The sequence below is a fragment of the Calypte anna genome, chromosome 22 (assembly GCF_003957555.1).
Source record: "Calypte anna isolate BGI_N300 chromosome 22, bCalAnn1_v1.p, whole genome shotgun sequence".
NCBI classification, from domain to species: Eukaryota; Metazoa; Chordata; class Aves; order Apodiformes; family Trochilidae; genus Calypte; species Calypte anna.
The window spans coordinates 3,048,769-3,062,971 of NC_044267.1; the positions used below are offsets into that span (position 1 = coordinate 3,048,769).

The following is a 14,203-nucleotide window of genomic DNA, read 5'->3' on the forward strand; positions in this document are numbered from 1 at the left end:
TAAAAATACATAGAACTTCTGTCTACAGTTTTCAAAGCATTTACTTTGAGGCACTGCTTCAGAGGAACTTGCATGTGAGAACACATTGAGATGGTGTTAGTCTGCTTGTAGTAGCCATGTGTATTCCAGCCTCCTGAAAAGCAGATCAAGAAGCTGGAATTTTAGACAAATCTGGAGAATTCACAAACTGAAAAACTGACAACCATGAAGCCAAAGATCTCAGAATAGGCTGTGAAGAGGAATCCCATTCTGTGATCTATTTATTAAATCGTAGTTTCCTCCTAGAATAGGGGAGCTGGACTTACACAGAAACTTTTCTGTGTCTGTATTTGTTTTATTTCCAAAGGAAACTCACCAAAGTACTGAACTGTTACGTGGGAAATGCTGAGGACTCCAGCAAGACAGAATTGCTCTTTGCTGCTCTGAAAGCCCTAAAGTACCTTTTCCGATTCATCGTCCAGTCACGAATATTGTACCTGAGGTGAGACCAAGGTCACTGCCATCCCTGGGATTCCTTTTGGGAAACCAGGGGAGTTACTTCCAGTCAGCACCACTGGGGGGGATATTCTTCAGCATATCTTCTCTTCTTGAGTTATTAAGAGGAGTTTCAATCTGCCTTTGTCCACAGCTGGACAAAAGAAGTTGAGTAAAAACTGAAATACCGAATTTAGAAGAAGAATCTTTTTATTCACCTGTAGCATGATGTAAGCAGCATTGGGTAGGAAAAGGAACCTGTTACTTATTTTTAATATTGAAGTGTGGAGCAACTTCCTCATTTTAAGAAAAAATGCACACAGTTACTTGTTAGGGGAGATGTAGGCAATACCTTTTAGGGTATGGACAGTGACAGTGACTTTACCATAGCCTCAAATTATGTTCATGATTTCCAGTGACTGTTTGAAATCCTTTTCTCATGTTCATTCTGCTTTTTTATTTGTTTGTTTGCTTAATACAAAATGAGCCAATTGATTATTGGAACCCAAGCAGCTTTTGATGCAGTGGCAGGTTAGAAAGTGAAGCTTTTCCCTTGTAACAGATTCCAACTGCAGAATCCTCAATGCCATTCTTGCACTCATATTCCATGGGATGAAATCATAGATCAGACACTGTTAGCCTAGATTTATGTCTCTCACTAGCTCTTTCTGTTCTTTGTAGGTTTTATGGAAAAAGTGAAGATGGGGATGAATTTAATGATGCGATACGCAAGCTGTTTCTCTCCTTCAATGTCCTCATGGATCGGCCTTTAGAGGAAGCTGTCAAGATTAAGGTATGCATAATGTGCAGGGAGAGGTAATGTTTTTTATTAGAGCAACTGATGCTGTTGGAAAGGGGGGGGGACAGAAAAGGGAAAAGCTTCAACGCACATAAAACCCATCCAGATGAGTCACACCACCTCTCAAAGTCTGTTTTATGGAGCTGTGTGTGGCAGAAAAGGAGAATTTAAACCCCAGAGTTTATCAAATCAAAATGAGAGCTGTGGCTTTGTTGAAAGCCTTTCAGCACATGCTAGGGTGGAAGCTAACAGCCAAGATATGACCTACTGCAGTGTGGAAGACACTTCAACCAGGAACACCAACCTTGAGGGGGATGGAGATAGAAATGTTAACTTAAAGCCAGCATGATTTTCTGAATTTGAAGGAAACTGATTCTGAACTTCTAATAAGCACTTGGCTCATTTAAAGCCCAACCTTGATTCTCATGCAGGCAAAGTACCTGCAGGCAGCAGCCACAGAACACCACAGAGAGACCTTTAGTTGCTGTTGCACCAAGTTGTCTGGATGACAGATTTATGAAAGCCACAGTGCTACCTAGATAACTTATTACTGGGTGTGTGGGCATTCTTGAGTGTGCAGAACACTGAAAAATTAACCTGACCAGTGCTTTTCATACCAGGCTAGGAGCAGCTTAATCCCTGGAGCTGCAGATGTCTGCAAAAACTAAAGAACTTGGCTACAAATCCTTCTTCCTTCACCTTTTCCACTCTGCACTGCAGAAGGGTGGTTGCTGGAGGCTCTTTGGATGCATGAATTTGATCTTAAGCCAGTTCTCTACAGGTGTCCTCATATTTGTGCTTGACAAAAGCTAGATTTGCCATGTGAGCTGTGGACACCATCACTGAGACCTTACACCCTTTTAGAAAGAACTATCTGCTCTAAATCTGTTCCCATCTGTGTTTCACATCCTTGTTTTGTTTTCTTTTTTTTCTTGCAGGGTGCAGCTTTAAAGTATTTGCCAAGCATCATAAATGATGTCAAATTAGTTTTTGACCCTGTTGAGCTCAGGTAACCATGTTAACTTTGTTTGTCCTCCAAACCCATCTGTTGGGAAGAATTTTGGAAACTTTCCTAAAGGCAGCCACTCTGATTATGAAATGATGAATGCATGTACTGAGCATGTGTTTGAGGAAGTGCTTGCAGGGCTTTAAAGGAAGTCAGTTCAGTTCAAAGGGATGTGTGCATCTCAACTACTCCTTCTTAGGCCCTTCAATATTTTACTGAAAACCAAAATGTGGGGAGTGATATATTGAAATGTTCAAGTTTCCATTAATTCTTAATGATTGCTTTTGAGGTAAACCAAAATGTGTGACAAAGTTGTAGCCAACAAAAGTTGTATTTATTCAGGAAATTCATAATATTATGGGTTTATGTTCTTTAGTGTCCATAGCTTTGCCCAGACCATCCCCAGCATGCCTCACAATTCTGACACAATTGATTTGCTCATAAGGAGTAGACAGACACCAAATGTACATGGAATTTAATTTAACAGAATCTCAGATTGAACTGAGTCATCACTCTTGATGAAAGGGGCATCTGGGAGGATACACTCTTGCCACTGTAAATTGCAGTGTTTCCAGTTTCAGCAGGGATCTGCTCAAGCTTAGCTAAATTCTGCTTTCATTTGGTATGAAAGTCAGTATAATTATGATATGCTGGCACCAGAAGATGGACAGTATTGTCTATTTATATATGTGATCCATCTAGTGTGTCTTGGGATCCAAGCTTCATTTTACAAGGTTTAAACCTGCAGTCTCTGAGTATTGTGCAGTTCTAGAAGTCCTGTGCTAAGTTTCTTGAAAAGAAGTTGGGGCTCCACAGTAACCTGGAGTCCACCTGTAGGCAATGTGACAAAGGTGTTTGATTTGCCCAGGTGCAGGACAGTGTAAATGTAGGATGGAATCAACACTGGGTGAAAATGCTGACCATCTGCTTCCTTTGTGCTTTGCACACTAGTGTCCTCTTCAGCAAGTTTATCCAAAGTATTCCTGACAACCAGTTAGTTCGACAGAAGCTCAACTGCATGACCAAGGTAGTCGAGAGTGATCTGTTCAAACAGGCAGGTGAGTACCACATGAAGGCCTCTGGAGTCTGCAGGAGGCCCCAGAGCCTTAAAAACATCTTCCAAGTTCACATGGGCTTTTACATCAGTCATTAGTGATAATCTGCTGTTAAATTCATCTGTAGAAATAATCTATGGAACAGCCCAGTTCTGTTTAATATCTTCATCGATGATTTAGATGAGGGGATTGAGTCCACAATTAGTAAATTTGCAGATGACACTAAGCCAAGGGGGAGTGTGGATCAGCTGGAAGGCAGGAGGGCTCTGCAGAGGGACCTGGAGAGACTGGAGAGTTGGGATGATCCCAAGGGGATGAGGTTCAACATTCCAAGTGCCGGGTCCTGCACTTTGGCCACAACAACCCCATGGGGAGCTCCAGGCTGGGCACAGAGTGGCAGAAAGGGAGCTGGGATTGCCAGGAAGCTGAAGAGGAGGCAGCAGTGTGCCCAGGTGGCCAAGAATTCCAAGGGCATCCTGGGCTGGCTCAGGAACAGCATGGCCAGCAGGTCCAGGGAAGGGATTCTGCCCCTGTCCAGTTCTAATCCCCTTAGATTTAGAAAGAAGCAGAAAGTAGGAGTGTGCTATTTAATGCAGTGCATATAATTGCAGGTTATTTCTGACTCTCTAGTCTGTTAGGATTAACTCAGGTGGATTTAAGCAAGTTTTGGTGTCCAAGATTAAGTTATGAGCAGAAAGCTACTGTGGGGCACCCATGTATACTGAGTGCTGAATGACTTCTTGAAACCAACAAGCTGTGGTTCTTTATTTTGTTTTTCAGAATGCAGAGATGCTCTTCTGCCACTGCTAATAGATCAGCTAAGTGGCCAGCTGGATGACAATTCAAACAAGCCTGACCATGAGGCCTGCTCACAGCTCCTTAGCAATGTCCTTGAAGTCCTGGATCGGAAAGATGTGGTGAGCATGAATTGCAAAGGGTGCAAATTCAGGTTGAATTCTTCTTCTGAGAAGTTACAGCAAAGAACTTGTGCTTTACACAACTACAGTGTTCTGGTATTTATAGATATTGTGTTGTGTTGCTGAACAGTTCTTTGAATCTCCTTGTACATAAAGTATTTGTGTCTGAAAAGGACCATATAAAGTTGAGTTAGTGGTTATCACTGCAGCATGAGAAGCAATTACTTTCTTTTCTCATTCCCAGCTACTTTGGTGGCTTGTTGGTTTATTTGGAGCAAGTCATCAAAGTATTTGGTTTCTCATTTTCTCTGCTATAAAATAGGGCCAACAGTTATTCACCACATTAATAATGCAAATTGATTCTGAGTTGCAGTGAAAATAATTTGAGCTTAAGAGCTGTTGAGTTCAGCTCTGTCAGGATGAACTAATGAAGCTGCTGTGGATTGATTTGGATGATGCCACCAAGTGGGTGCCTCCCATTGAATCGATTGCTCGCGTGATTTAAATCTCCTTTTTTTTGCATCCTCTGATAACAATTAACCACTGTCAGGCCAGTTCTCCCACACAGGGAGCACTCTAAAGAACAGGATACATTAAGAATTGCCTCAAATTGTCCTTCTTGCCTGTCCCCAGGGGCCCACAGCTTTCCACATCCAGCTGATCATGGAACGCCTGCTCAGGAGAATAAACCGCACGGTGATCGGAATGAGCAGACAGTCTCCTCACATTGTGAGAGCCTTTCACTTCCCTCTCTGATTAATTTGCCATTTGTTCTGCTGAAATTCAGCCTCCTTGGAGATTTCAGTCTAGAGCAGTGGTTTCTGAAGTCATCTTTCTGTTTCCTGTAGGGTTTCTGTGCCACTGAACCATGGCTTTTGGTGGTTCCCTGGCAAATTGTCCTTCTCCAGCAGCCACTGGAGCTCACTCAGAGTTGGCTGTGACTTCAAGTTCCTTTGCATGCACAGTGAATTTCATTTCAGTGCAGTTGCTAATACAGAAGGAATCTTTGCTGAAAACATGGTACTTTGGATGAGTGGTGAATGAAAGTACCACATTTTTGATAACTTTAATGCTGTTACCTTTATGTCAGCTGTGAGTGTTCCAGTTGGTCATAGCAAATTTGAAAATCATAGAATAATTTAGGTTGGAAAAGACCCTCTGAAAGGATATGCCACACTTCTTACTACAGGAAAATAATAAAATGCTTTGTTTTCAATATTCTAGGGTATTTTTGTGGCCTGCATGACAGCCATCCTGAGGCAGATGGATGATTTCCATTACAGCCATTACATCAAGACTTTCAAAACCAAGCAGGACATTATTGTAAGTCAGCCTGCCTGGGGGATTAGCTCAGTCCATCAAGAATTACACTTTGCTTTGGAAAGGTCATTTCAAGTTACTGCAGTCAGCTTGGTGTGGTGGGACTGCAGTCAGCAGCAATGAGCACCTAACACCACAGCCACTGGGGATGTATTCACATCACCCCTGCTGGGGATCCCCAGGGGATGTTGCTGGCTCAGCAGAGCCTGAAAAGAGCAGCTTTGAGTCAAAACATGTTTAATGACTATTTAAGCCTCTGCATGTAAAAAGTCAGGAACCAGAAGAGTGAATGATGAAAAGGAAAAGTGTTTTCCCTCTCTTGCTCTCACTGTGCCTCTTTGTGATCCTGTTCTTTTTATCTAATTCTTTCTCATGGTTTCTTCTCCTCTTGAGTTTAATTAAATGCTTTAGTCTTACTAGCAGTGTAAATAGTTCCCTCCATGTTAAAAACTGTGTACAATCCATGTCCTCAAAGTCTCTCGGCATGAAACCAGATTAGGTTTTGGTTTGGGGGGTTTGTTTTGAGCTCTGTAGCATTAACAGCTCTGTCCAGATTTTTTTTCCCCTCCAGACTATCCAGAACAAGTCAGGACCAAACTCAGGATCTATGCAAGTCTTTGAAGCATGACACAGCAACTATTTGTTTAGCTTTTTTGTCCCCTTACTCCTTTTTTTGCAATGTAGAAGTACTTGTTTATTTTACTACTGGCTGGGGAAAAGCCTGGAGCTGTGTTCTGCTAGAGCAAAACCTACAGGAAGGTGTTTGAAATTCATTTTGGATGGCAAGGTGATTTCTCATTCCCTGAACAGTTGAAATTGCTTGTGATCTGTTGAGCAACATAGCCACCTACAGGACACACACATTTCTGTCACTTCTGCATCTGAAAGGACACTTGGCTGCTTATTAACACTTGGAAGCACTCACCTAATTTTAGAATTGCTCTCTGTATTGTCCAAGTATTTTTTCTGTGAAAGAAGAAAAACTAAAAGAAAATCTAATCAGTAATTCTGCTTGTGCTCATCAAGTAAATCAGAGAAAAGGTTTTCTGTGTATTTCTACAGGAAGAAGGGTGTGAGGAAGATAATTCTGATGGATTTTGGACAAAGGTGGATTCAAAGCAGGATTGTAACAAATTTCATGTTGAGTATGCCTCAATTCAGAATGTTTTCTTTATTCTGAGAAGCAGTGGAGGTGGTAGGAGGCTATTGTAGCTTACGAGCAAGGTAGGGTTAAAGAGGTACTTAAAAACTTTCCTGAAATACAAACTTGATTGAAGCTCAGTTTAGAAGTTGAAGATGTTGTGTTCTGACTCAAATACTGATCAAAAATACCACTTTGTAATGTAATTTTTACAAATCCTTCAATCTGCAGAAGCAAACTTGCAGTTGTGGTGGTGTAGTAGTTGTTAATACCAATAGAACATTGCATTTTATTTGACTGCAATAATTGGCTTTATTTGTTTTTGTTGCTCATTGTTGGTTCTTTTTACTTTGGTATTTTCAGCCCTGCCATTGCATCATTTCTTGGTTGGTTGAACACTCTTACAAGTTAATTCATATCTTCAAGGTGTCCCATGTCAAGTCTAAATCTTTCCATCAGTCACTGATTTAATAATGCCTCAAGGATTTTTACTGAGGCAGCACCAAGTGCCCATTTCTGCCTTTCCATCAGTGGTGCTTGCCAATTCCTTAGAGCAAGCTGTTCAGCTCAGCAGAATTTATTATTTTTTTGGTGGTGATCTTTGCAAGGTGCTGATTGCTCATGTGACCTTCTTTGTGTCCCTCTCACTTTTGAGAGCCAATGTGCTGTCTTTGTGCACAACAAATTCAATTTAAATGCTCATAGGTAGCACTTGGATCTGTGGAGACCCCAACACAGAGATCAATATTCTTGATACTCCCTTCTGCTCATCTCTCTTTTTTCCTTTTCCTCTTTCCTTATTCTACAATTCAGCCTTGCCTGAGTCCTGAGGTGTAACACAGCTTGGGTTGGAGCAGTTTAGTGTCTGTGCAAAAAACCTGTCTTTTCTGCTTAACCAACCTTTTTTAAACTGGACAAAAAAAGACTTAACTAGCTGGGGAAGTTAAAATACATGATAATTTCTATTTTTCTAGAAGATACAGCATAGGACTGTTACACAGTCATCATTCAGACCTTTGGAAATAAGACCTTGAATGTTGATTTAGCTTTTTAATCCATCTTATGCACCAGAACTCCCAACACAGCTTAATTCAAAACAGTAAAGACAAATTTAATTAAGTAGATATCAACATGTTCTGTGGAATTATTTCTCCTTCAGTAGCTGAATGGATGAGATGTCAAAAATAATTTGCTTATTGGAATAAACCCACATAATAAAGGATCATTTTTAAGAAGTACAGTGTATTGATTGCTAATCAGTTCAGTCATTAATCAGTGCAATTGCAAACATTTGCATTTCCCTATATTTTCAAGTAGATGAAAGACCATATTCTACCTCATGGGCTATGGTTTTTATTTTTCCAACAGGACTTCCTGATGGAAACATTCATTATGTTTAAGGATCTGATTGGAAAAAATGTCTATGCAGCTGACTGGATGGTCATGAATATGATGCAGAGCAGGTACAGAGTTGCTGCTGGTTGACGTTTTGCTTCTGCTTTGGTTTAGCCTCTCTGGTTCTGAGGGAAGGACAACTCACACAAACAGGCTGGATTTTCTTATTTTCTTTTATTGTTTCAGGGTGATTGAAATTCAGTTTCAAGTGTAGTGCCTGCAACTTTCTCTTGATGGAACTGGAGATCTTTTTTGCATGCCATCCTTCATCCAGTCACTTATCTGCTGGAGAGTGCAACATAAACCAAACAAGGATTTGTTTGCTCACAGAGGAATAACTTTCTCTGAATGTTCCTCTACTGGGAAAGAAGAGAAATAGTATTATAAAGGAATAATTGTCTTGTTTGGGAGCAGCTCTTCTTATCTCCTGGCTTTACCTGTAGGAGTTGTAAAGCCAAAACTGCAATATTATTTTTTCAAGAGCCACCTTTTATTTGATGTTTTTTATCTCTTCCAGGGTTTTCCTCCGGGCAGTGAACCAATTCACCTCTGTACTCAACCATTCATTTCTGGATCAAACAAGTTTTGAACTCCAGGTAATAGTTCCATTGTTTCTGGATTTTCTTCTGGACCCCAATCCTGAAAGCCAGGGAGAAGAAACAAATCCCACTGTTAACAGATTTGGTGGTGTGGAGCATGCCTCTGGAAAAGCTTTTTATAGAAAAGCAGCAGAACATGAAGCAGTTTTCAATTCCAGACTGTGGTTAGTGCAGCAATAAACTGCAAGAAAATACTACAGGCTGCTGCAGGCTTTCTGAAGTTGAGCAGCATGCTGGCTACAGCTGATTTGTGCTTGCCTAGATAAGTACAAAATACTGAATGGGTGGGTGTACCCACTGTCACTTCTTCTCCTTGGAAAGTAGAAGCTAAAAAGAGGGAGGAATGGGAAGTGATTGCTTCCAGCTCAGCTGCTGTGGCTGAGAACACAAACTCAGCTCACCCCTTCCTCCTTAACACTCACCTAGGAGACCACAGTCCTGGGGGCTGTGTCACTGTTGTACTTCTTGTTACTTCTTCTTTGTCTTCTCCTGTTTTAGACTTGTTTCTCTTCCACAGCTCTGGAATAACTATTTCCATTTGGCAGTGGCCTTTCTCACTCATGAATCCCTCCAGCTGGAGACCTTCTCACAAGCCAAACGCAACAAAATTATCAAGAAGTGAGTTTACATGTTAGGAGTTCTGAGGCCTCTTTCCCTTTTCCTTGTAAGATGCTTTGTCTGTACAGCTGCAGATGTACCTCTCCCAATCTTAGAATGAGATGAAATGTGCCATGGAAGTGCTGGATTAATGAATGATGATAAAAGGAGGAGAGGTGAAGAGGACAGGTGGATGTCTGTGAGTCTGGGTAGACAGATCCTGAGTTATTTGAGCTGAATTTGGGCACCTTTTCAGAAGATCCCCTCCACTGTCAGGTCTGTAGTAGAAGGCTTGCCATGGTTCCCAAAGCAATTCCTTATGCAGTTCCTCTGCCATAAGAAAGAATCCTCAAAGCTCTGCAGCTTGTTTGCCTTTTCTGATTTCAAAATGAGACCACTTCAGAGGCACTCAGCAACCCAAAAGGAGTAATTTTGCAGCTGCATTTTGCTCTGAGAGTCTGCAGTCTTTTGCCATAATGGCACATGGCCATTCCCTTCCTCTGTGCATTGAGCATTGCTGCTGGATGGGGTAAGGAAATAAAAAAGATGAGATGAACATCTAACAAAGGCTGTGTAATGCTGAGGAACTTCTGGGCAGACCTTTAGTAGAGAAAACAGTCTGTGAGACCCCTTGGTGTAGTGCCCAACACTTCAAGGTTGTGTGTGGTGGGTTTTTTAAGAGAGTAATAGATCTTGAGGTCCTGCCAATTAATTTATCCTGCAACTTTCAAAAGTAATTTCAATGCAGAGGCCTTTTTAATCTTTATTAATACTTCTTCCTAGGTATGGGGACATGAGGAAAGAAATTGGCTTCAAAATAAGAGATATGTGGTATAATCTAGGTGAGTTCCAGCTAAAGAATTATCTTTATTCAAGCTCTCAAGCTCAGTTTCAAATCCTTTATTTCTTTATAAAAGCTGCTGGTGTTTAATGTGGGGAAATAAATTTTAGGCTCAGCTGTTTCAGAGCACAAAATCTCTTTTTCTGTGAATAGCTTACAAAAGCTGATCTTTTCTCACATCAGCTGCTGGGATAATTTCTTATATTCCTTGTAAAGGAGGCTCTACTGTATGAAGGACAAGAGTAGAATTTTCCAGGGAGCCTTTGTAATTTGCAACATGCAGCCAATTACATTCAGTTATTTTCTTGGACTGTTCCTTGAAGTTTGGAACTCCTTTAAGTGGACTTTAAAGTCTCCTTTAAGTACCCATTGTATGCATTCTAAGCAGAATGTCTGTTCTGTGCTCTTGATATACATGCTTAAACATTTGGAAATCCAAATCCTGCCTTCAAGCAGCCATGTTTATTAGGAGGTATCTGACTTTTGCTTTCTTGCAGGTCCCCACAAAATCAAATTCATCCCAGCAATGGTTGGCCCAATCCTGGAGGTAACCCTGGTGCCAGAGCCTGAGCTAAGGAAAGCCACCATCCCCATCTTCTTTGATATGATGCAGTGTGAGTTTAACTTCAGTGGGAACAGAAACTTCCATATGGTAAGGGAGCCTGGTTTCTTCAGTGCAGATGTTCCTCTGTATGCATTGGGCAAGAAGGAGAAGGGAGCATTTAAACAAAAGCAAAGCAAACTAAAAGACCACACACAAAACAAGCATTGTGCCAGACTATGGGGATGTATTGTTAAGTTTTTTTGTAGGAGCCAGAACTCTTCAGTTCTTTCTCTGACTGTACCTTTGCATGGCTTTGGTAATGAATGAGCTACTCTGTTTTCATGTCTTTCTGCATTTGGAAATGTGTGAATACCCACATCTAACTTGTCAAGTGATTCAGGGACCCTAAGAGGGTACTCTACAAAGCAGTTACATTTATAACAATATCAATTCCCCCAAGGCAAGTTTTTGGCTGTAAATGGAAGTTGCTATAAAGGAAACTGCTGGACAGTCAAGTGTTAGGACTGTATGGCTCTTAATCCTTCATTCACTTCAAATTTGACAATGCATTTGTGGATGCTGATGCCCCCGTTGTGGAAAGGAGAGCAGAGATACAAAGGACAAACACAACTTGCTTGAGGCTACACAAGGAAAAGGGCAGAGTAGTGAACAGGACCTGGATCCCCCACTTGCAACCATGTGCTAATTTCTCAGCAATTGCCTTTTATTGCTACTGAGGAAGCACCAGAAAGTAAAGAAGGAAAAGAGGATTTTTGCTTTTGCCCTGAGGTAAAGTTTTCACTGGAGTTTCTAAGGACTTCTAGCTTTCCTCTGGGGGTATCAGACATTAACATCTCAGCTGGCAGGCAGGGGACACTGGATTTATACTGTAGACAGTCTTCTCCCTGGAGATAAGTAGGAGCCATCCATCCAAAAGGCAGCCACCTTGGCATTTCAGACAGTTGTCAGATGTGATGTGTATCTTCCTAAGCACCATCCTCACTCCAGGTTAGACCCCAGTATCAGTGTGCATGTGGGATCTTTCTTCCCTTGGGGTCATCAGTCTATGATGTGGTTGGCCCCAGGGTCCTGGGGAGTTTTGGCATCAGCAGAAGGGAGCAGGATGTGTGTGGCATGGATTTTCTACTCCAGTGGTGTGTAAATGCTGGCTACAGTTCTAACTGGGGCTTTGTACATGACCTGCTTGCACCTAACAGGGTGCATCTTCACTGCTAGACAGGTAATCACATAGGCCTTGGTTCTCCCAGCATGAGAAGTTGCTCTCATTAGTAGTCACAAGTGTTTATGATGGCCAGAGAGTTGTCACCTGCCCTTCACTGGTGGTACTTGTAGTGAAATGAGGCAACCAGGTGCCACTAATTCCCAGGGAGTGGCCATGAGCTTGTGTTAAGCCCACCTGTGCCTGATTAAGGCAGGCTATAACTGCACATGAGCAGGATTGGGGGGCCAATAAAAGATGAGGCTCAAACTCACAGGCTCATGCCACTCCCTGGGAATTAGTGGCACCTGGTTGCCTCATTTCACTACAGGTACTAGTTCAGTTTCTTCAAGGTGAGTGGATGACCATTAGCATCTGTAAGCTGGCTGCTAAGATGTTTCTCCATCCTAACAAAACTGAGCTGCTAATGGATGGAGGAGAAGGAAAATCATGACCCCAGAACATGACTTTCCAGTGCCTGCAGGATGGGAGAGGGACGACTTCAATTGCTTTGCTCCCATCTTATCATCTTGACTTCCTACTGTTGTTATTCTGTTCAGACAATGAAAGCATCTTCTAGCCTGGCTTGTAAAACCAGAGTGGGCTGGCAAAGCTCCAAGTGTCACTGATGGCCAGACCACACTCCTGAGTGTTGGTATTTATGTGATAGTTGGTTTTGCCTTTTCAGTTTGAAAATGAGTTGATAACCAAGCTGGACCAGGAAGTGGAGGGTGGACGAGGGGATGAACAGTACAAGATTCTGCTGGAGAAACTGTAAGTTTTATGCAACACATGGAGGCTCTTTTTTTTACAGCTTAGTTGTCTCTTTTGCTAGTGCAAATAAACCCTAATTGTTTACCTCAGTGAATAGGGAGACAGTTGACAGTGATATTAATACTCTTCAGATGCTCTGAGACTGATTGCCTTAAAATGATGCTTTTATTCTGCAGCAGCAACTTGCACAACAACCCTAAACTTGGAGATGAAAGCCTGGAGGCAGGTGCCAAACTGGCGAGGGGGTTTTAAATGGAAAAGCTTGAGAACAGCAGGCTCAGAGACACCTTTTAGTACCAAGAGTAGAACCCAGGTTTTTGATCCAGGCAGACTTTGAGCAGCCTGACTTGGGTGTCTCAGATCTGTGGAGGTGATGAGCTGGGATGCACGGGGAGGGTCTCTGATCAGGAAATGTGTTTTGTGGGCTCTTCAGGGAATTCACCCAGCTCAGAACTGTAACTGAGATTTCCCTCCCTCTGGTTCTCCCCCTGCAGCCTTCTGGAGCACTGTAGGAAACATAAATATCTCTCTGCTTCTGGAGAAGTGTTTGCTTTTCTGGTCAGCAGCCTGCTGGAGAACCTGCTGGACTACAGGACCATCATGCATGATGAGAGCAAGGAGAACCGCATGAGCTGCACTGTCAATGTGCTGGTATGGGGAAGCTGGGTCCAGACATGGGTGTTTCTTTACTGCCCTGGCTTTTGGGGATTCTCCAGGATTTTAACTGTAGGATTTTAAGTAACTCTTTATGCCACTTCTGGTTAGTGATGGGCCCAAAGCAGGCTGCCAGCTATAAAGCACAGGAAGATGTATGGTCCAAAATGAAGGCACGCAGCTGGTTCTTGTCTAGGTGGTAATCTGGAGCCCTGAAGTACAGGCAGAAAGGTGGCTGGCTGGCTGGCTGTTTGGGAAAGGTGGGAAATGTCCCTGTCCCACTGCAATGAGCCTGTATAGCTTTGGACAAGCCACTTTCTGTCTGACTTACTCCTTTGCTAGAGGTGATAGTAGCCCCACATTATGTCAGAGGGATGAGTGCAAGGGACACATGCACCTGAGTAAGCAAAGTGTCAGCAAAGATCTTTTGAGATACCTAAAACTGATGGTTAAATTACTTGATTAAAGATGTTTGGGTTTGTTTTTTCTTTTCTTGGCAGAATTTTTATAAAGAGAAGAAAAGAGAGGACATTTATATCAGGTAGGCTGACTCCCTCCTTCACCTGCACAGAACCCTTTGTCTCTCTTGGTGTCCTGTGCAGTGATTCAGGACTTGACACCCAGTAACAGTTGCTTTTTGTTTCTTTAGGTATCTGTATAAACTCCGGGACCTGCACACAGACTGTGAGAACTTCACAGAAGCAGCATACACTCTCCTCCTCCATGCAGAACTGCTCCAGGTATTACTTTAAAGCCAATTTTAGTTTCCACTGTCAAGGTTTGAGTTTTAAATAAAGTGCAAACAGCTCAGAATAAACAATCCACTTTTTTTTTTTTTTTTTAAATGTGACTATGCCTTACTTAGATT

General features: G+C 42.1%; 1 protein-coding gene across 3 annotated transcripts in view; it reads left to right on the forward strand.

The window, feature by feature from the left end:
* DOCK5 (dedicator of cytokinesis 5) overlaps positions 1 to 14,203 on the forward strand; it is a 73,470-nt gene that overhangs the window by 39,141 nt on the left and 20,126 nt on the right. For all 3 annotated transcript variants that reach the window (XM_030464067.1, XM_030464068.1, XM_030464069.1), the window contains 16 exons: positions 347 to 481; positions 1,156 to 1,267; positions 2,212 to 2,282; positions 3,231 to 3,337; positions 4,115 to 4,251; positions 4,885 to 4,980; positions 5,476 to 5,574; positions 8,081 to 8,175; positions 8,625 to 8,703; positions 9,224 to 9,324; positions 10,087 to 10,145; positions 10,642 to 10,796; positions 12,596 to 12,681; positions 13,176 to 13,332; positions 13,836 to 13,876; positions 13,985 to 14,075. In XM_030464067.1, coding sequence (XP_030319927.1) covers positions 347 to 481; positions 1,156 to 1,267; positions 2,212 to 2,282; positions 3,231 to 3,337; positions 4,115 to 4,251; positions 4,885 to 4,980; positions 5,476 to 5,574; positions 8,081 to 8,175; positions 8,625 to 8,703; positions 9,224 to 9,324; positions 10,087 to 10,145; positions 10,642 to 10,796; positions 12,596 to 12,681; positions 13,176 to 13,332; positions 13,836 to 13,876; positions 13,985 to 14,075 — 1,621 coding nt within the window. The remainder of the gene's footprint in view (positions 1 to 346; positions 482 to 1,155; positions 1,268 to 2,211; positions 2,283 to 3,230; positions 3,338 to 4,114; positions 4,252 to 4,884; positions 4,981 to 5,475; positions 5,575 to 8,080; positions 8,176 to 8,624; positions 8,704 to 9,223; positions 9,325 to 10,086; positions 10,146 to 10,641; positions 10,797 to 12,595; positions 12,682 to 13,175; positions 13,333 to 13,835; positions 13,877 to 13,984; positions 14,076 to 14,203) is intronic.